Below are 23,348 nucleotides of genomic sequence, written 5' to 3' on the forward strand. Positions count from 1 at the left end.
TAATGTTTCCTTTTTAGGCTCAGATGTTGGAAATAACTTAGACTTGATATTTATTACTTCTTGTCTTTGGTGTCTTCCATGGAATAGAAATTTTAATTTTTCCCCCAATTGTTTGTATTTTTTAGGTCTTGTTCTATCCATGCTATAGTTTTACCATTTACATTTATTTTAATTAGAATTTAATTTTGGATATAGTAGGTATGAATCCAACTTTTTCTCCAGCTAATCATTGAGGGGAAAGGGTTATTGACAACACCACTTCTCTCAAGAGGAAAATGTTTTTGGATTTACTTTCTCCTTAGCACTATTTCCTTGGAAATCTACTGGGTTAAGATAAATATGGAATGCTAGCTGTTTATCCAGCAACATTTTTTTTATTGTAAAAAAAACACAGGCTTTGAGATTGCTCTGAGTAAGGTACAACTGGTAACCAAGCTTGTTTCTCCTTGCAGAGACCTGGAACCCACCTTCAAGGGATTTTTACAACATAGTGGTTCCTATGGCATATAAGGCTTACCTAAGGAGGATGCTCTTCTCTATAGGCTGTGTTTACTGTGCTGTACCCTTTAGCCAAGCTAAGTGACCTTGGTGCCAAGTTATATCCTTTTGAGTCATGTGAGTGTGAATGTTTGCTGAGTAAGCAGAGAAGGACTATAGTAATTACTTCTGGCACCATCTACTAAATCCATATTTTCCCCATTTCATTACATACCAAGTTCCCATAAACATGAAGCTGGTGCTCTCTGTTCTATTTATTGATATATGTCAATTCCTTTCCCAGCACAGCACTGTCTCGATATAACTTTATAGTATGTTTTAATATCTGATAGGTGAATCTGTTTGTCCTCCTTTGTTAAAATTACCTTAGCTGTTTGTAGATTTTTATTCTTCTGTATACATTTTAGTATCAGTTTATCAAGTTCCCAAAAATAAGCTGCTGTGATTTTTATTGGAATTGCATTGAATTTGCGGATTAATTTAGAGAGAACTGACATTGTTACAAGGTCGGATCATCACATTTGTGAACATCATTTCTCTCCACTTATTCAGGACATCATGTATTTATTGGGTTTTGTTTGTTTGTTGGCTAATTCCTATATACTTAATACTTTTTGTAGCCGTTGAAAATGATATTATTTCTGGTACAGAGAAGTATGTAGGACTTGGTATGTTGATCTTATATTTGTAACTTTGATGAATGCTTATTCTAAAATAATTGATTCTCTTTGGTTGTCTAAGTAAATGCAAATGCAACTAATGAGTTTTAGTTCTTCCTTTTTAGTCCCTATACCTTTCTTTCCTTTTTATTGTTTTGGCCAGGTTGCCAGTCTGTATTTAACGGTAGCTGTGGTAGCGGGCATTTTTACCTTATTTCTACTTCAGAGTCTAAAGTTGCTCTATTCAATATAATGTTTGCTGTAAGTTTTATGCTAGTTAGTTTTTATCAAAAGAATGTCCCTTTTATCGATAATTTAAATCTGCATTTGTTTTATGGTCTTTTGATTTTTTACTTTTAATAATAGTAATATAGTGAATAACATTGATTTTCTGGTATTGAACCATTCTTGCATTCCTAATTGATTTTCTTTGTAGTGAAATAATTTGTTTCATTAAAAACACATATAAGGGGGGAGGATATAGCTCAAGTGGTATAGTGCATGCGTAGCATACGCAAGGTCATGGGTTTAACCTCCAGTACCTCCTCTAGAATAAGCAAACCTGATTACCTCCCCCCGAAAAATAATAAATAAATAAATTCTAAATATAAGTAAATAAACAAAAACACATATGAGTATGTGTAGGAAATGATTAAGATAAAAGTGAGATATGCAGAAACCTAACTGTATACAGAAGGCAGAATTGCCACTATTTGATAAGGTTTCCCAGGAGAAGATAAGCTGAAAAGAGACACTGGGTCATAGTCTGGCTTCAGTTTCTCTGAAAATTTACAAGAGCCTTTTATGGAGAAAGTCATTGGGCAAGGCCCTAAGCAAATATTGGGAAACCTAGCTTTATCTGCAGTTTATGTATTTTGACAGATGTGGCAGCTACTAGAACTTGGTATCTGCCTATAATACAGTCAGGGGGAATGGGCTGCTTAGGTTTTTCTGCTTTTAAGCTCCCTATGGCTATCCTTCAGCAGTCAGGAGTGGAACAAAGCAGAACACTTACGTGTTCTCAAAAGATCCGAGGAGCAGAAGGAACGAGCAAGGACTTCATTAACATGTGGTCTGGCGAGCCAAGTACAGCTAACCTAGGCCAGGCTTATCTCAGCATTGTCAGATTAAAAATATAGTATAACATAAAGCATCGTGTTGAAGACTCTCAAGTCATTCTGCACAAATCTGAACTGGCTGCTCTCTGCGTGGTGCACAGTTATCCTGGGTTCTGTCTCTTTTTTCCTGAGGAGTCTTATGATCTCTCTTTCTTGTTTCCATACCCGACAGTTGCTTCTATCTTGGTTTGCTCTCGGAGAGGTAAAGCACATCTAGCCCATCTCTTTCCTGAGAAAGGCTGCAGGGAAGTAAAGTGTGAGTCCTTTTGAATGTCCAAAAATGTCTTTTAATTTTATTCTCAATTTGAATAACAGTCTTGACATAAAATTCCAAGTTGGCCATTATTTTTCTTTAAAATTTTGAAGTGATTTCTCTGTTGTCTCTAGTTTCCTTGTGGCTGCTGAGAAGGCTGAAGCTATTTCTGATTCTTGACCCTTTGTATGGGTCCTATTTGTTTTCCTCTCTGGAAGCTTGTAGTTTGAATTTGAGAATATTAATGACTAAATTATTTTGTTTTGAAGTTTCCATTTTCCTGCAGCCTTTTTCCCCCCCTTGGGTTACTTTTTGTGTGTGTGTGTGTTTATGTTTATGTTTTACCTCTGTCTATCATGATATTTTCCTTGGGTTTCTGCTGAACTTTGGTTGCCTGCTTATGTTTAAGAATAAGAGGACTGGAAGGGGAGGGTATAGCTCAGTGGTAGAATGTGTGCTTAGCATGCACAGGGTCCTGGGTGCAATCCCCATTACCTCTATTAAAATAAATAAATCTAATTACCTCCGCCCCCACCAAAAAGCTTTTTTTTAATTTGTTTTAAGAATAAGAGGCCGAATAGCTGATTGAATGCTTTGAGCAGACAGGCAGGGCTCATTGACAGTGAACTTTGTGTTAAAGTAGTTTGGAGGGTATGACATAGGATTTACTAATATGTACTTGAATTAAACTTTCTATCCAGTCTTAGGCAGACCAGAAAGCACTTTAACTGTAGGTAAGTAGCTCCAATGAGAGAATAGAGAGGGGGTGGAAAATTGCATTGTGTCATTTCACCTTCCAGATTCATCAATTGGATAGATCACTCCTTCCCTGAGAAGCAGTTAGTGAGACGGGGAGAGAAGCAGGGAGAAAGGCACCAGTTTATTCTAGAGAAATACTTCCATGTAACGATATGAAGTAGGAAATTATGTTAAACAGTGTGTTAAGTTGAATGTATATTTTAAATGTCTTTATATTTGCTTTTTTAAAATCTGCTGTTTCTGAGATAAATATGTTTAAAATCTCCAGTTGTTGATAGTCTCACGTTTTTATCAGTTATTTTTTTTTGCTACCTTATTATAAGTTTTGCACTTACCATGTTTTTCTTTTTTTATAGATCATTTTCTTCTGCAGGTTTGGAAGCCATACAGTCGAATTTTTAATTCTTGTTGTGGTTACTTCTAACCCATAATTATTATTTTTCTTTATCAGTGTTTAAAGTTATCAGTATTAATAGAGTCTTACAGTAACACAAGAACGTTGGCACACTCATCCTCCCTGCTTTCTCAGACACTTTTCCTATTGTCTCCCCCTTTCCTGTTCTTTCACCAATGTTGGTATCACATGGAGTTTTTATCCTAAATTGTTAGTTAATTTTTTATTTTTAATATTTGCCTATTTGAACAAAAGACTTGTCTGTTTAGCCTTATTTCCTATATATGTTTTATCCCTTCATTTACATTTTTAACCATCAAACTAATATAATCACATGGTTTTAAAAAATCAAATTGTAATTAAAAACACGAGAGAAAGTAGTCCCTGCCTAGAGTCCTTGATACCAGAAGCAACCACATTTAACTCTCTTGCTATTCTGATTTTATCTTTTTACTTTGAAATATAATGTGCTCATCTTGCAATTTTGACTTAATCAATTTTAGAAGTTATCTATTAACTTCTCCTTCCCACCTCCTCCATGGAGTTTTTAATTGCCTTCCACTACTATCCCATACTTCTCTTACCCCATCTTTTTAATATTTTAACTTTTAGTTAAATCAATGAAATCTTTAATATTATAATATTTTAACTTTTAGTTGAATCAATGAAAATGATTACATTATTGTGACCATGTAGATATTGTTTCTTTTATCTCTATTATTTATTCCTTATATAACTTTTTTGGTTTCCTGCATTGACATTGCTTTGTTTTCTTATTTGCCTAGTTTTTATGTACTATACCTGGCTACAAGGAGTGGTGCCTGATGCTTTGAAGTGCTGGACCTTTCAAGGGTTCTACTGTGTAAACAGTCTTAGTTGTCGTCAGAATCCCTGTCTTAGGTGTAATTTCATCCCCTCATTTCTTTCGGATGAACTTTGCTAAAAGCAAGGAGTGGCAGTCAACCACAAACTCACATTCTGACCTTTTCTAAACCACTTCCCTCAGAGCTATAGGCTTGATAACCTGCCTTTCAAGTTAACACAGGTGAAAATACTTTTGGGAAGAGTCACCAGCCTGCAATTTGTTTCTACCCGCCAATGCCACTTGTATCTTAGATCTTTGTTATTGTAGACACCACTTTAAGGGACTTTCTCTTTCAGGGAATACGCTAAGCTTCTGTAACAAATAGATAAAAAATACAGTAACTAAAGCAAGACAAACATTTTCCTCATACAATAGTCCAGAGGTAGGCAGGCAGTCGAGGGCTTGTTAGGAAGCTTTGCTTCACAAGGTAATTCAGGACCCAGATTCCTTCTGTTACTGTCCTGCAATATCCTATGGTTTGCTCTTGTCCTTGTGGTTTAAGGGTTTAGGTTGGCTCCGCCGTCACAACTGAGTTCCAGCTTGTGTAAAAGGAGGAGAGGGAGTAAAGTAGCTTCTCTTTAAGAATTTACCTAACTAGCATCTTTGTGGTACAAACTTGCCTAATTTTAGTATCTTTGTGGAAGAAAAATAGTAAAAGATTTGCATAAAGTCACAGATGATACAATTGGAAAAAACTGACATTCTATACAGTTAGACACTTAATCATCAGATTTCATAATGCTAATCATTCGTTTGAATAGGGCTTTCCCATTTCTATCCTTTCTGATCCTAACATTTAGTTTTGATTCTGAGAATAGACACATCCCAAGTGGAAATTAGAAATACTGACATGTAGCGTTTACCCCACAAGACTGAGCCTTGTACATCTGACTAGGTTCCCGGTAGTAGTCAGCCACCAATAACACATACGTGCTGAACCTATTAATGTATGAAAACTGAACGTGTCACCCCGAGCTATTTACATTTTTCAAGAGATGCCTCCTGATAAAGACAATGCTTCACCTGATACTTCTGGTGTCCCTCAGATCATGCAATTTTCCCATTTTACATGACCTAAGCTGGTATACCAAAGCCACCAACCATTGCATCTGTTCTTTTAGTTCTTCCATCTCCCCTATGTTCTCCTTTCTTCTGGACTCACAGTTTACCACCTAAGTTCTGGCTGCGGGCATCTGGTTGCTAAGAGACAAGACGCTAGGAGGGTGGGGACGCTGCACTGCGACAAACCTGAGAGTGAATGCGAGGGCTGCGGGAGGTGACCGGCAACGGCTCCGCGCGGCGGCCGTCTGCAGCAGCCGCTCCTCGGCTCCCGCCCGCCCGGCAGGAGCTCGACACCCATTGGCTCCACCGCAGAGGCGCTGGCCTGCGATTGGCCGGGCGGCGTCGCGCTCGGCGCTCCCACCCTCCACCCCCCTATCGGCCCTCGTACCCCACCGCGGCTTGCGAGCCGGCGCGGGCGGCGGCGCCGCGGCCCGGGTTGCGGTTCTGGTTGCGGGAGCTTCACGGCCGGGCGGTGCCGGCCGCTGCAGGTGACGGAGGCGCGGCGAGCCGCATCCTTGTGGAGGTGAGCGAGACGCCGAGGGGGCTCGGGTGCCGGCCGGGGGCGGGTAGTACGGCGAGAGCGGCACGGCTGGCAGCCAGCTCGTTCCTTCTGCGGCCTCCTCAGGCCGGCGGGGCCGCTCGCCCAAAGTGCCCCCGAACGCCCCAACGCGCAGCCTGCAGCCCGCCAGCCCTGCGTGCTCCAGCTCCAGGGAGCCGGTCCCACCCACGAACCGGCTGAGTGACCCCCAGCGTCTGCTTCTCCGGCCTCGCCTCGGCTCCGTGCACCGCATCTTCCCCCGCCTCGCCCTGCAGCACCTCGCCTTTGTCCGCCCCCGCCCGCCTTTCGCCGGGAGAGTTTCTTCCCCTGAGGCGAGGCGGGGAGAACGGGAAGGTCTGCAGTGCCCTGAGGACGCGCCGCGCAGTGAGCCTCTGGGCCGAAGGTTTGCAGGGCTTTTAATCTCTTCATCCTAGAGTTCAGATGTGATTTTATTCCCCCTTCACAGTGAAAGCCAGCTGCCTCCGTTCTCATTTGTGGTCAGAAATCCTGGGCACAGGGCTTCTACCGTGTTGTGGGATGACTCAGTATTATCTCCCACCTTTGACCTGCCCTAGGACCCCCTCGCTTCCCATCTTCCACTGCCTAGGGGAAAAAAGTCTGTCTACACGACCCTTTTTCTGTTTGTAAGAAAAAAGGGGAAAAAAACATGCCAGTCGTAGACCTCTGTTTGGCATTAGTTAATTAATTAGATTGGTCTTACTAATACATTTAAATAAGCCACAGTTGTGGGAATGGGGGAGAGGGTATGAGGTGTGTTGTTTAAAAGTGTAGTGTTTTAACAAGTAGAATTTTTTTGGTAAATAAGACGTTTCACGTTAAACATTAACATCTTTTTGATGCTTTGTCATGAATGGGAGATCTAGTAGTAGTGTAATTTGAGCTTCAAACTTTCTCTTATCAGTTTTTCATAAGCCTATACTTCTTTTCCAGAATGGGGTGTGACAGCTACTCAGAATTTATGTGTTACTAAGGATTATCCATTAGTGCCATCCATGCCTTTCATACTTACACTCTAACTCTAAGGGATGCTTTCTTGAACATTTATTTAACTGGACTTAATACTGGATAGTTATGTAAAGAAAATATCAACAGAAAAAAATTTTTTGCATCTAGACAATTTATTCTTAGACATGGATATTATAAATGAGTATTAGATTTGAAATACCCATACAAGTTTTAAAGTATTTTATATGGACAGTATTTTTGATTATATAACAGGTACCTGCACATTGTGGGTCACAATAAATATTTGAGAAATTTTAAATGAATCTTTTTGGAAGTAAAGAAAAAGACAGCACCCACGTCCTTGCCCTGAATTCCATTTTACACTGTTTTCTACTGAGGCTCAAATAAATTGTACCCTGTGCCCTAACACACACCTCAAATAGTGTGGTATGAAAAGTGATAATATGCTAGGCAGTCAAGTGGAAAATAACAATTCTGTAAAATCTATTTCCAGCTGGGCTCAAGGCAGTGTTTTACAGTTCTTAAACTAATTTTTGGAACTTTTTATGCCAATCATGGCTGAGATAGGAAGGTAGAAAGATAGTAATAGTAATAAATTATTTGTTGAGCACCTTTTGTGTGCGAGGTAGTATGTTTTATATATATATAACTATTTAATCCTTACAATAACCTCAAAGGTAGGTATTATTTCCCTTACAGCTGAAACCATTGAAAGCATAGGCTGTACTGCTGGAAGTGGTAAACTAGATAAGAATCTAGATCTGACTTTCTACTCATTTTGTTAAGAGCATACTTAATTGGAAAGTTGCTATCTCTCCTTTCATCTGTCACATGTATCTTTATGAATCTGTGTAATCCGAGGATCTTTGGAATGGTGATGTTACTACTACAAATATTATGTTGTATTATGTGCCAGGTAGCACTGTCCATATATCCTCAAAGTATGTGGTAGCTACTGTTTTTCTTCCTTTTACCAAGGAGGAAACTGAGGCTTAGAGATATGTAATCTGAAGCATTTCTACCTTAAGTGGTAGAAGCAGACAAAAATTGGGGTAGTCTGGCTCCAGAATCCATACCCTTATCCACAACATGATTCTGGCCCATCAGCAGTACCTCTCTAGTTGCTGGGAAGCTATGATTTTAGAGTACTTAGTGTTTTGCTTTCTTTTTAATGTTCATGCAGAAACCTGTAGGATAACTTTATGATATCTGCCACCTAATGTCCTATATCAGTGTTTTGTGTAAACTATTACACATTACTAATCATAGTTAACACTTACTGAGAGCTTCTGCATGCCAACTCCCCATTCCAACTTTTAAACATCTCACATAATCCTCAACACAATCCAGGGAGGTTGATACTGTTATTTTATGCTGCATCACATTTGTAAGGTGCTTTTATTGTCTTCATAGTGCTTTCACAAAATAATCCCTTTGATTATTTCTATGATGTCAGTCAGAGGTATTACCATCACTTAATTTTTCCCCCACTTAACAGATGCACTGGGGATTGAACCCAGGACGTATACATACCAAAGACACACTCTATCACTAAGCTATACCCCCCACCCCTACCATCACTTAATTTTTATTGCAGAAGTTCAGGTGACTTGCCTTGACTAACGTGTAGAGTTAAAACTCCAACCAGAGCTTCAGACTCCCATGTATGTTGCTTTTCCCACTGTACTCATCTGTCAATGAATCTTTGCTTTGTACTTGTTGTCCTGAAATAGTATTTTCCATAGGAACAGCTTGTGTTTGGCGATTATATTCCCAACCCAAATTCAACATCAGTTAAATCATAGATATGACTAGCTGTAAATCTTTGTCATTATTTTCATCTGTAAATTTATATTCTAACTTCAGTTACAATGCCTGGCACATAGTGGGGCCTCAATGTTAAATTTCATTTTTTTTTTAATTTCAGCTTTGTTGAGATAAAATTGACATAAATTCTTAAAATTCTCTTAAGTTTAAAGAGGGTAGCTTCTTTTTCTCCTTGATACCACAGCCTCCTTCTCCACCATAATACCACAGCTGTTAAGTGTCCCTCCTCTGCCCCTTGATAGCTACCCCATGCTTTGCCTCTCAGCAGATGATATTAAAACAATCTGTTTGACTTACCTCTTTGTTGGTAAACTCCTTGAGAACAGGGGCCATGCCATATTTCTTTTTATGTCCCCAATGCTTGACTCATTGTTGGGACTCACTAAATGTTTGTTGAACTACATCCATTTGGAAAGCCATCTAGAGAATTTTTTCTTGATCATCTTGTTCCTGAAGATCTTGAACACCCTTAGTCACAGGATATGTTATTCAAGGTCTGGACTGAACTAGAGGATGTGTGATGGGAGGAGAGATGGGTGGGGAGCGAGTTGAAGAAGCAAGGGAAGCCTCCACTCTACAGGGATGTGTGCATGTGTGTATGTATGTGGAGGTGCCTTGGCTTTTTATATATGAGAGTCAGGGTGTGTGTTTGGGTGTGTGTAATGATTAAACTTTATCAGGACAGTTGTCACATTGCTTCTGAAGACAAGGAAGAGAACTTTCCAAAAAACATTTCAAACACACAAAAACTAATTGCAATTGTTGATGTAATCTCCCCACCATGTAAAACTAATAATCACATGGCATAGTAACAGTGATTGTGCTTATCCTAAAATGTCAGATTAGCTTTTAAGCTTTTAAGTTTCATTTGATTGCATCAGTCAGAATTAAAAATGCTTAGCTGTCATAGTTTGTAGCATGAACATTCACTTACAGAGAAATAAAGGAAATACGACTTTGGACTGGGATGAAATTATAATTTTTTTAAACAGCTTTTTTTTTTTTTTACAGTTTAATTCCACCATCCATGAACTGCTAATCAAAATATAAATCATACATACATAAGGATTTTTTAAAGGAAGATATGTTGTATTCAACTTTTTCCCCCAATGTTTTGTTAAAAATTTTAAACAATCTACAGCAAAGTCAAAAGAATTTTATAGCGAACAGCTCTATATCCATCACTTATATTCTACCGTAAATATTTTATTGGAGTGGGGAATATAGAGCTCAGTGGTAGAGTGCTTGCTTAGCATGCATGAGGTCCTGAGTTCAATCCCCAGTGCCTCCATTTAAATACATACATACATATATACATACATACACACACACACACACCTAACTACTCCCCCCAAAGTATTTTAAAATTTTAAAATTAAATTAAAAGTATTTTATTACACTTTTTAATCACATATTTATTCATCTGTCCATCCTTCTATCCATCCATCCACCAATCCATAATATTCAAATGCTATTATATTTGAAGAGATTTGAGCTGTATATTCTCTGTTGATTTTAGGTCAGTTTTATTTTTCCTTTACATAGTAGCAGATAATTCTTAGGAATGAATTATAACTGATTTATAATGTTATGAAAGCATTTGGATTTCCGATGCAAATAAATCTGTTTTCTTTTCTATCTGTAGTTCCCAAAGATGAGTCGTGAACATTCAGAAAACAACAATTTCCTGAACAATAACAACCAAATGGTGTTGGACATGATCCTTTATCCATTAATTGGAATCCATCAGACCATCAACTGGGAAACTGTGGCAAGGCTTGTGCCTGGCTTAACACCCAAAGAGGTAAATAGCAGTCCTCCAAATATCTACTGAAAAGAAATCAGAAAAAGTGATCAATTTAGAGGAATAACTACTAACAAAAAAACTCGAGTTTCACATATTCAAATGCGTGTATAAATACTGAATGTGCATATGATACGATTTGACTAGATACACACTATATAAATTATATGATATGTTAAGCCACCTGATAAGTTTAAATTTAACCTTATCTTACATGTTTGCAACTGAATGAGTAAATTTTTTATAAACTCCTTACGTTATTAAATTCCTAATATTATGCTTCTCAAATGAGTAATGTACAGACCTTTTTAAAGGAAAAAACTTGAATACTCCCAATGACTTAAATTATTATAGTGGAAATAAATATGCACTAACAATACTAGGTGTAAACACACCTATACGACGATAAACCAAATTTACATATTCTATAAACACAAGTGAAAATGCAGACTAACACAATTCAAACTAATAAGCTTACTTAATGTGATAAGTAACAGTGTTTTGCTGAGATTAAATTGCTATTTATGACACAAATATTGTGTAGTACCTTGTGGCACAAAATTTTTTGCATTTAGCCTATACTGTCATTTGCCCTTCAAAGCCCTCATTCTTCTTCCACTCTTCTCTCTCTAACCTGCTGTGAAGTCTTCCGTTGCACCAGGACATTACTTGCCTTGGGACTCACCTGTCTCCTCTCTACCTTTGTCCTTTATTAAAATTAGTCTTGGACAGTTAAAATATTTCTTGGTATTAACTTACTCTACAATTAATTTACAACAGAAAAGCAAATAGGCACTGAAATATTCTGTCATCCTAATGATCTAGATGATTTAATTAATGTTATCCTCAGAATCAAAACTTACAATCTAAAAACTTTTACAGAGAACTCTTAGTTTTCTGGTAATTCATCTATGAACCTCTAGTTTGAGAAACACCTCAGAATTTTTGCTGTTAAAGGGAATCCTAAAATGGGTGAATCACCTGGAAGTAGAAATGACATTAGTGATTTTACCCAGTTGGTTTTAAGCATATTCACCACTTGCCTGGCCCATCATACATACTGAATAAATACTTGTGGGATCAGTGAATGAACCAAGTTCCACTCTCTTTTACAGCTGAGAAAACCAGTACCCACAGAGATTACTTGCCCTCGGTTATGTTATAGGTCTTTGTGAAGTGATGAGGGAACTTATTATTTAGTCTGTGTTATTACTCCCTAATCCATACTTTTTTCACCTTTTGGATTTTTACATGTTAAGTTTTAAAAATGGCAAACCTGTAAATTCTAATCATACTAACAGTTTCATATTGACTTCCTTTCAATATTATTTTACTACCTGGTAGACCAAAAAACTATTTTTTTTAAAGTTTTATGAATGTTCTCTTAATCTCCTGGATTATAAATTTTTTTCCATGTCGAAGTTGACCTGTTGGTATTTTGAAAGTGGAAAAAGAATGAATTAAGATTTTCTTTGTTTTCTCCCCTCCCTTTCTCCAAGATTTTCTAGGTAAGTGTTTACCTTAGCTGAAATAACATTCTGACCAACAATGTTGAGGGTTCCAGTTTCTCCATATCCTTGCCAACACTTTTAGTGTCTTTTTTATCATAGCTATTCTAGTGGGTGTGAAGTGTTAACTCATTATGATTTTGATTTGCATTTTCCTAATGGCCAATAATACCAAGTATCTTTTAATGGATTTATGGGAGCTTCTTTGGAGAAATGTTTATTCATATCCTTTGCCCATTTTTCAACTGTGTGATTTGTCTTTTTATCATTGAATAGTAGAAGTTCTTTATATATTCCATGTACAAGTCCTTTGTCAGATATGTGATTTGCAGTATTTTCTCCTATTTTGCAGGTTGTCTTTTTGTATTCTTGATGGTGTCCTTTGAAGTACATAGTTTTAAATTTTAATGAAGTCTAGTTTAACTAATTTTTCTTTGTTGCTTGTGCTTTTAGTATTATATCTAAGAAACCATTACCAAATCCAGGGTCATGAAGATTTATACCTTTATTTTCTTCTAAGAATTTTATGGCTTTATGTTTAGTCTTTAATCTGCTTTGAGCTAATTTTTGTATGTAGTGTGAGGTAGGGGATCAAACCTTATTCTTTTGCATGTAGATGTCATGTAATATTTGCTTAAACACAAAAGAACATTTAACAGTATAGTTTAAATTATTCACTGGCCACTGCTTTTCTGTTTAAGCAATCATGTATTCATTTCAAATATTCAGAATTCATAATTTTCTTATTCTTAAGTATTAGAAATTACAAGCTTTGTTAAATAAGATAAATCTACACTCAGTTTCCAATATATCTATAAGCTTTACCTAAAAGATATCAAAAGAATCTGTTTTAAAAGCCTACATACCACTTTCTCTGTGTTATAAAAAATAAACTCATTTTGTTAGAAAAATATTCAGTTAAGCCATTTCTATTCTTTATCGTATACATTATACATGTACCTGTGAATCTGTACATTTCTCTAATTGTGTTGCAGCCTTTTTTCCTTTGCCCAGACTTTCATCACTACTTTTTTCTATCCTCATACAGAAAATATTTTTTGTTTCTCATTTATCATGTTAGTTATTTGTATTTAGTTTTAAGATTTTGTTTAAAGAGATGGACATACATATTGATTTATAATCTTTTGGTCACTTATATATCTTTTAAATGCCTTTTGAAAGGACTAAGCTTGGATTAGGCATTTCTTTATGATAATAGTACTATAGTACTATTATTTAACAATCCTTGCTGAAAATAGTGCTTAATTCTAGTGGGTACTTGGTAAATATTTGTGTAATAAATGAATGATGCCATACCCAGTGCATTATTTAGTTAACATATACACATATACATGGAATGTATTTTTCTCCTTTTGCACCTCCCAGATTACTTGGTCTGTTGTGGAACTTGCCATCCATGTTGATGTTGATGGAGATTTAAACATGAATGCTGTATCACTGTTGTCTGACCAAGACCCACATTAAGGAAGGCATTTTGTGTTATGCTGCAGTGTACTCTTAGAAATGACATTTTCATGAGAGACTACTTAACCTTACTATGATTAATCCACTCTTGATATTTTCTAATCTTTTGTATTTTCTTTTTTTTTGAATTGCTAATCTGGACCCTCTAAATTGATTCCATGACTAATGATGGGTTAAGGTAAAACATTGAGCTAGAACAACTGTGCCCAAATACGTGGCCATGAAGTGTTACTATAGTGTTTTGTGCAAGGCGAAACTCACTGTTAGTAAGAACAAAGACTTCATTACTTTAATAAAGAAAATCTAGTGTCACAAATCAGATACTTTTTAGTTTAATTTCCATTGAAGGTTAGAATTTGGTCTTGTTTTTGGTAGAAAGTTGATGTAAAAATAAAAACCAGATTTTTAACTAAATTATTAAAATTGTCAACTAATAATAGCTGTAGACCATGGGGAAATATGATTCATAAAGGCATTCTTCATTTTTCTATGAGAGCATAAACATATTATGCTATTGGGTTAAAGCATATTAAAGAAAATTCTACCCTGAATCTTGAAAAAGAAAAAATCCGTCAGAGGCTTTGTGTATCAAAATGTGTGCTAATTTTCTAGTTGTTGCCCAGCAGATTATATTCACTTACAAAAAATGATATTAAACCCCCCCCCCCCAGATTTGCATTTCCTTCCCCTTTATCATCACAGTGTGCAAAGAGGTTTGATGAACTGAAGAGCAGTGGCAGCTCACCCGTCGACAACCAGTATAGCCTCCTAATGGCTGCTGGAGAGAGCCCTGTTGAAACTTTAGCCACGTATATCAAGTCCTCGCTTCTTGACACACAGGGAGAGTTTCAGGAGACTCCAGTTGGTCAGGATGCAGTTTCTAAAACAGGTAAGGTTTTAAAAACAAAATGCAGTACTTGTCCTTATGGTAATTCTGCAAAATATTATGCATTCCAGTCAACCTTTCTTTATTTTAGGCTAGTAGAAACATTAATAGAAAAATCTATTAGTATTTGTATCTTCGTTAACTTTAGAAATTTGTCTTAGTTATATTTGAAAAAAAATTTAAATGTTAATTTACACGTCAAATACTATTACTACAAAAAGCTTTTTACTATATCAAAGCGTACTACTCCAGTCTGTTAGGCTAGCTATGTCATAAATTTTGAAGGGACCTGACCTATACCTTTTACTTAATTTTCTTTCACTGAGAGAATCTTCCTTTGTCCCTCGTGTTATCTTTTTCCCACCTCCCCTTTATTGGAGTCAACAGTAGCTTCAGATGACACAGAAGCAGGGTAGAAGAGATGTTTTCCACAATTACATTGGAAATAATAACTGGCTTTAGAAATCTTAGAGTGTAGTGAACTATTTTAATCTCAGCAGCAGCAGAGTATCGATATAAAAATTTGCTTCAGGAGGAGAAGCTATATTGTAGGATTTTGAACATTTGACCCCATCTGTTCACACCATATCAGTATTTTTTAAATCTTCAGTGTAATGTTAGCAATTTGTGATCCTTTTTTTGTACTGCTTTTTCCATATACTTTTAGAAGTACTAAGGCACCTGACAAAGTACCATCTTTAACTAGTTTTGGAAACCATACATTTATAGTATAACCATTCAATAAGTAAAAACCCATTCTCAGCTAGAAATGCTAACCTCCCCCCTTTGTTTTTGTATGTGTTTGTTTCTGTATTTAAGGAAAACATAGTATAGCTTCCACAAGGAATTGTTCTTCAGAAAGTGAAAATTGTACTACTCATAATGGTGGAGAAAAGACTGAAGAATCTGAAGGGTAGGAGGCTGGTTCTTTGCTAGATAAGATTAATATGAATATCAACTTTAAATTATAAAATATATGATTGGTGATTGTATACATCAGTTACCACAATTTAGGAATTTCATGTTACATGGTTGCTGAAACAATTCAAATCAGAGTAGTTCATGTATTGAGCTGTAAACAATTGCTTAGATAGCTAAATGCATGGCTTATTCATAACACTTATAAATTGGACCACAGTTTTCCACTTTAAAAATTCATTTTCATCTTGTAAATATTAGTAATACCATCTATTAACATAAAATTTTCTAAAGTAGATTTTAAAACCCAAAGGAAAATCTCTGTCATTAGTTCTCCAACTTCATTAAGGAAACTGGCTATGTATTTTAGAGCTATGTAAATATAATTACTCATTATCGAAACATTTAAAAATTAGAATATATCTTTCAGTATAACGCAAGTTTTGATAATTTTGTACTGTTTTGTGTATTTTACAAAAACTCTACATATTTTAAGTATTCACTTTGATGAGTTTTAACAAATGAGTTTACCATATAACCATCATCCAAATGAAGATAAAGAACATTTTCATCATCTCTAGAAGTTCCTTTGTGTATTTTCAGTTTTGATAGTTTTTTTGTGACAACTTTATTAATACATTATTCACATACATAAAATTTACTCTCTTGAAAGGTTCTGGAGATGGATGGTGGTTATAATTGCATAACAACATGAGTACTTACTGCCACTGAACTGTACACTTAAAGTGGCAAATTTTATGTTATGTATATTTTATCACAAGAAGAAAATTCACCCTTTTATAGTTTAGTGAATTTTAGTTGATTCACATAGATTTTTAACTGGTAGGTTTGTTTGTGTGGCACAAGAATTTAACAGATAATTTTTTTACTAGAATTACCTAGTGTTTCATGCTGTGGTCCAGAAAGCCACAGAAACTTCATGCTTCATTATACCAGCCATTACCTGTTTATATTTTGACCATAATTTCTTTGGAAGAACAATTTGTGAAGTTATTTAAATTCCTTTGGGACTCTGACAGAGCATTGGTTTTTAATCCTTTTTCTGTAGCCAACTTTATTTCAAATGTTATTTCTTTGTATTTAGAATTTTTGAAGTTCAGTTAAACACATGTTAAATTCATATCATAGGATAGTGTATCTCTTCCTATTTAATCTCTTCCTTTTGTAATGACATGAAGACAGTGTGGATCACACTGGTGTTTCTTTTTGAGGTGACGTAATGTTCAAGGGTATATAAATTCAAGGAGTATATAATTTTTGAAACAATTTTTATGATACATCATCTAAACTTAAATTGTTTTTTAAATATGTAAATAAGCACATGGTAGTCTTAAGAATTTTTTAACCACATTTACTAATTTGTATTTATTGAATGCCTAGAAACAAACTTTCTTGCTATTAAAAGTAACAGAGTAGCCATGCTAATTTTTGATATTTTAATAATTTTAACTTTTTTATATTTATTAATAATAAGGAAATTTTAATATTTGATCTTTATCTCTTTTCCATACCTTTTACCATGTAAAAGTGCTGTTTTATGTTCCTCACAAGAATTATAATGTACTCTTTAATTTTTCTTTGTGAATTGGTATTTTTTAAAATATTATAATTAATTTATGAAAATAATAAATTTTAATCCCTGTAAATTATAAGTTCGATAGTAAAAAACATTTTTATTTGTTTTATTAAGTCAATAGCTTAACTAAAATTAGTAAGAATTTTAAGATAAACAGATCAGGTTACCAAGACACTTACTGAAAACTTCTGAACATCAAACCCTATAAAACTAATGTGTGGTTAAAACCTTCAGAAACATCTGTTCTCATACTTCCAATAAATGTCAATATTCATGGCTCCTCTTCTAAAACTCTAATATAATTTCATTTTTGTGTAACATTTTTCATGAAGGCCAAACATGGTGATCCATGTATGTGATGAAGCCAAAAACTTGAAAGAAGATTTTATTTGCCCACGAGATCTTTTGATATCAGAAATGAAGTACTTTGCTGAATATTTATCTATGGATGCCCAGCGCTGGGAAGAGGTGGACATTTCAGTTCATTGTGACGTTCACATTTTCAACTGGTTGATAAAATATGTTAAAAGGAACACTAAGGAGAATAAGGATTGTGAGATGCCCACTTTAGGTAAAAGACAATCTATTGATTATTTTGTAGTGAAATTTTTGTGTCACCTGGTAGTTGCTTCAGGCCAAACATGAAATGTGGAAAATTGTTCAAACATTAGTGTTTATGCTCGGATTAGTAATTATTTTTCAGGAGACTGCTACCTCATCCTTTTTTAGTAAATTATAGCTAATTTATGGCAGATGGACAGGTCTCTACATCAGCCATTTTCACTGGATGGTTCATTGGCCACTGGAGTCCTGAAGATCCCTTGAGAGGATCCACAAGGTCTGGAGAATCTGCTTAATAATGCCAGGATGTTGTGTGTCTTTCTCTCCGTGTTGACCTTTGTTCAGATGGAACAGAAGTAATGGAGGGTAAAACCACTGGCACTTTAGCACACATCAAGGAAGGAACATCAAACTGTAGTGGTGGTCACTGTGTTATTCAGCACCATGTGCCCATCTGTGGTAAAAAAGGGAAAAAAGAAAAGGAAAAAAAGATCAAGTTTCACTTACAGATGTCCTTGATGAAGCAGTAAAAGTTATTACTTTTATTAAATCTTGATTGTTGAGTATACATCTTTTTGATATTCTGTGTGATAACACATGAAGTGCAGTCCTGCTGCACACCAGAGTATGATGATTGAAGGAAAAGCGCTTATAAGGTTAGTGCTTGAATTGCAAGCTAAACTAGCTGCTTTTTTTATAAAACCATTTTTACTTGAAAGAATGGCTAGCAGGCAGATTATGGTTATTCAGACTTAGGCATTTGACAGGTATTTTCTTGAAAATGAATTAAGTGAGCCAGTTAGCTAAAGGGAAACAGCTGACAATATTTGTTGCCAATGATAAAATTCAAGCTTTCAAGTGAGAAAGTTTGGAAAACTTGTGTTTACTTCCATGTACTTGCCAGTTCCTCTAAAGACTTTTCCTATGAGATTGGTGATCATATTAACAAATGTAATATTTTTTAATATTATAATAAAATGTTTCAACATTTGGAAGATCTGCATAACTCAGTGAGCCTATACTTTCCAAATGACCAATGCATGATGTTAAAAAAAAGTATGCATGGGTTAAAGATCCACTTAAAGTGCAAGATGAATCAGTGGATTTTGAGATAGCAGAGTGGAAGGAGTTCACTGATATGATTTCTGATTCCCATTGTAACTAACCTTCGAGAAAGACTACCCACAAATTCAGTGTAGAAAGATGAGAATCCATTTGTCTTCTGTTAAGTCAATGAAGAAATTTATTTAAAATGTCAGTGTTATTCTCACTAAACTTTTTTCATTTTGGAAAATACAGTTATTTTTCATAAAAATGTGTTAGTGTGTAATCAGCTTATTATTTTTAAATGACTTAGTAAATATTTTTTAAATATTTTGTTTTAATTTCTAATATGGTAAATATAGATGTAACCCACGTAAGCAAAAACTCTTTAGGAGTCTCGATTTAAAGATTTTTGTAAAAGGGTCTTGAGAGCAAAAGTTTGAGAACCAATGTTCTAGACAATAGGAAGAATAATTACTAAGTAATCTTTTTTGGGTGTTGACTTACATAGGCAATCACACTGGTGGTTTAATAAAATCTTTCAGTGCACTAGAATTGCTATTTACAGTAGTTACCAAGGTATTTTTAAACTCTTATTAGTAAATCAACCTGTACTGATAGTATAAAAGTTTTCTGAGGATGTTCATAATTTAATACATTTTTGTGACCAAATTAATAGAAAAGGTTTCTAGTGGTCCTTAAGTGAAAATTACAAAACTGCTAAAACAAAATTTTCAGCCAACCAAAACTCAGAGATTCCAGACCATCCAGGTATGTCAAAATATGTAGAGATGAAAAAAACTACTGTTTGATCCAACCTGTTCATGAAATAGTAAAGTGAAAGAAGTAGAGCAAAACTAGTTGCTCTGTACTCTTGGACCTTAAATCAGTGGCTACAAATGTAGGTTTTATAAAAGCAGTTTTTATTCTAAGAAAACCACCAGAATGGTTAATTTAAATCACTAGTAATCCAGACCTTGGGTCTTAACTAGAATGAGTTATATTACACTTTCCTGAGGAACTTTTTCACCAGATCCTTCCTCTCTTTACCATTTCTTTTTGAGAACCTTTAATCTAGAATTGTGATTTAAGGAAAGGTTGAGATTACTTACTTGAAGGACTTAATAGTCCTTTATTTAGGAGAATTGTCTTAATATTATCATGATAAAAATCACAATTTCTTCTTTTTCTTAAATATACTTCATGAGAGATGACTTAGGGTTTTTTTTAATTTTTTTTTTTTTTACTTACTTTATTTTACTTTATTTTGGCGGAGGAGGGAGGTAATTAGATTTAGTTTAGAAGAGGGACTGGGGATTGAACCCAGGACCTCATGTATGCTAAGAATGTGCTCTACCACTTGAGCTATACCCTCCCCTGACTTAGGTTTACTGAAAGGATAGTGTCAGCCAGCATCCCCCTTTCCCTGGTTGTGCCTCTCAAGGCTCATTCAGTCTGCCTTTAGGAAGTAACTGCATTTCTTCAATAGTAAAGTTTATATTATCTTTCAGAATCTTATAAATTAAGTATTTGTTCATAACAAGCATTTGAACCACTTTTGAAATAACTTTACTAATAATAAGCTCTCTAATCATTTAAAAAATTTTCTCACTGTGATTTTTGTGTGATGAGTTATAGTCTCCATTTTAATTACCTTTTTCTCTGGTTCAGTTGAGGAGGAGTTCGCATATGTCATGTCTTTAGTTAGAGTCTTTTTACTTGATGTGAATCTAATTCCAGGGCAAGTTTATTGTACATTTTCTCTATACCCTAAGTTTTAACATTGCATTTTATTTCTCTCATGTATATAAGCCATAGTAAGATTTTATTAAATTGTTCTTATTAAAGTAACATCCTCTTTTAGGGTGAGAAGGAGCCTGTTCTAAGGAGATTGAGATACAAATCAAAAGGAGACTTTAATTTTTTTCTTTTTTTTAGAGCCAGGAAATGTCATTTCAATTCTTATTTCTTCAGAGTTTTTAAAAATGGATTCATTGGTAAGTATTAATCAAAGACCAAAGCTCTTCTATTTACCCATGCTTAATGTAACTTGCTTTTTCTTCAAGTGTCTAGAAAACTCTAAGACATCTTACCACTGAAGTAGTTGTTAATTCAAGAATGTGATTCCATTAGAGTAAACTGCTAATATTTGGAGGTACTTTGTTGGGAAGAGGTTAAAGCTACTACGTACCATTTGTATATGATGCCCATAAAGCAAGACAGTTATCCTCAAGGAAACAGTTAGCTGTTGCAGTACATGATTCTAAACAGAATTAACTTTACTCCAAAAAGGATTTGCTCTTAAACCAAATGAAATGAAAATTAATTGGAATATATTTGGTTTACTATTTAAATAATTAGTTTAAGCATGTTTTACTTATTTGTGTCTTTCACTTATGGTTCAGCAAATGAAGAACAAATACCCAACTACTAAACAATGTAATTTTGTATGTGTAACGCACACACTCATCTCTGTTGTATAAGAGTAGCTGATGAAGTATAAAAGCACAATATATACACATACATATCAAGCTCTAACATTAAATATATTTTTCTTCTTTTTCCTCTTATTTAATAAGTTTCTTTACCATTCACATGTTTTTATATATTTTTGTGGTTTTTACTTTAAATAAATATATGCTTTTAGCCCCTGGTAAAAACTACAGAGTAAAATACTCCTTTGCTGTGTTAACAGATGTGAAGTTTATTTGTTTGAGGTTTTAAAAGTTCCCTGTATTCTTTCTACTCCTTTAGTCCCTCCCCTTGTAGTTGCTAGTATTAATTGCTTTAGAGAAGGGTTACAGAAAAAAGCAGAGACTAAAAGAGTCTCTGAGTTCTGGTTTTTAAAATCTAAGCCATAAAGGATGATTTTTATGCCATAGCAAAATATTCAGAAGAATATGTAATTAGCCAGTACTGTTTTTCCCCAAAACCCATATCTCCCTCAAAAAGTTAATGTATCTCACAGTGGAGAATGGGAAAGAAAGTCAGAGAGCATGCATAAGACAACTGACAAAACCCTGAAGTGACTGAAACTGTGTTTCTACCAGAGATACGAGACTTAAAATTGTCACTAAGTTTAGTTAATAGGAAGTCACATATCTTATACCCTTGAGTTTGTAGACTAAGATACATACATGCCACAGTCATGAAAGATGTTCATTGCATTATTGTTTGAAATATTCTGAGAAGGTTGACAATTATTTTTCCATCTATGTATATATATTTGTAAAAATTTGGACTGCTGGACCACTTTGGAGCAGTATAGATTAACCCAAAGAGGCAAAACTCAGTTATGACTAGCAATGCATGGATTAATGAATCTTATATTTGAAAAGTATTGATATGACATTATCCTTTATGCTACTATCTTCAACATTCATTTTCCATTCTGTGTCTGTTTTTTTCAGGTTGAACAGTGTATTCAGTATTGCCACAAAAATATGAATGCCATAGTAGCTACCCCATGCAACATGAACTGTATTAATGCAAATCTTCTTACACGTATAGCTGATCTGTTCACACACAATGAAGTTGACGACTTAAAGGACAAGAAAGATAAGTTTAGGAGGTAATTTTTAAAATTTAATTTTAAAAGTCATCTTCCTGTTAGAGGAAATACATTGTTTCTATTTCATTTTAGTAAAAATTCTGTTTTTAGAATATATTTAGAAATACATTTCCATTTTATTTTAAATGAAGTAAAATATATTGTGAGTCAATGGCTCAAGATAAAAATTAGTAATTACATTAGTTGTTTTGTGTAAGGCATATATGAGCAGATTGTGGTGGTGAATTATGTTAAAAATTATTAAGAAAGACCTTAGTATAAAAGGGAAGAGTTGATTGGGATAAGGTCAACAGTTGTCATATCACTTATGGGCTGTTTAGGTCATAGCAAGGTATGTACACTTTATTCTGTGTGGAGAAGAGACTAGAAGGATATAAGAAGCAAGACTTATTTGGAGTCTAGTACAGTGATCTGGTGAGAGAGGAAAGGCTTTGAACTAGAGTGGAAGCAGTGGAGCTGAATTCCTTGTATTCCTGCAAGTGGGTGGATTCAGCATATGTTATTAGGAAAATCTTGACAGATTTTCAAATGGAATCATGTGGGAAGAGAAAGTATACTAGGATTATTACTAGGTTTTAAAGTTAAGTAAATGGTAGTGTCATTAATAGAGAGGGGAATGATTGGAATGAAGGGAATCAAGAGATGGGTTTGGGTCTTGTAAAGATTATTTAATATATTTAATACACTTTTTGGACATCCAGGTAGGATGGCAGGTAGGTAGCTGGATATATAAGTCTAAAGTTTAGGTCAGAGGTCAGGACTTAAAATAGAAATATAAGAGTAAATGGGGTTTGAAACCATGGAATTGGATGAGATTTCCTGGCAAAACCATACTTTCAAAAGGGAATTGCAGCAGCACCTTTAGTATAAATCAGGTGACTATATTTGTGATGTCTGTTTCTGAATTCTCCATTTTGTTCTGTTGATTTCTTTGCCTATACTTTATCAGTAGCACACTGTCCTAATTACAGTATCTTTCTAATATTTTTTGGTATCCAGTAATCTAAATTTTGC

The 23,348-nt window shown here is 34.9% G+C and overlaps 1 protein-coding gene across 3 annotated transcripts in view; it reads left to right on the forward strand.

Annotated features, from left to right (window-relative positions):
• The first annotated feature begins 6,002 nt into the window (after positions 1–6,002).
• Positions 6,003–23,348, forward strand: part of KIAA1841 (KIAA1841 ortholog) — a 40,271-nt gene continuing 22,925 nt past the window's right edge. For all 3 annotated transcript variants that reach the window (XM_032497617.1, XM_032497618.1, XM_032497620.1), the window contains exons 1-7: positions 6,003–6,131; positions 10,606–10,764; positions 14,460–14,646; positions 15,463–15,556; positions 17,491–17,729; positions 20,702–20,760; positions 22,174–22,334. In XM_032497617.1, coding sequence (XP_032353508.1) covers positions 10,615–10,764; positions 14,460–14,646; positions 15,463–15,556; positions 17,491–17,729; positions 20,702–20,760; positions 22,174–22,334 — 890 coding nt within the window. In that variant the 5' untranslated portion in view covers positions 6,003–6,131; positions 10,606–10,614. The remainder of the gene's footprint in view (positions 6,132–10,605; positions 10,765–14,459; positions 14,647–15,462; positions 15,557–17,490; positions 17,730–20,701; positions 20,761–22,173; positions 22,335–23,348) is intronic.

Source organism: Camelus ferus, chromosome 15 (assembly GCF_009834535.1).
Source record: "Camelus ferus isolate YT-003-E chromosome 15, BCGSAC_Cfer_1.0, whole genome shotgun sequence".
Lineage (NCBI taxonomy): Eukaryota > Metazoa > Chordata > Mammalia > Artiodactyla > Camelidae > Camelus > Camelus ferus.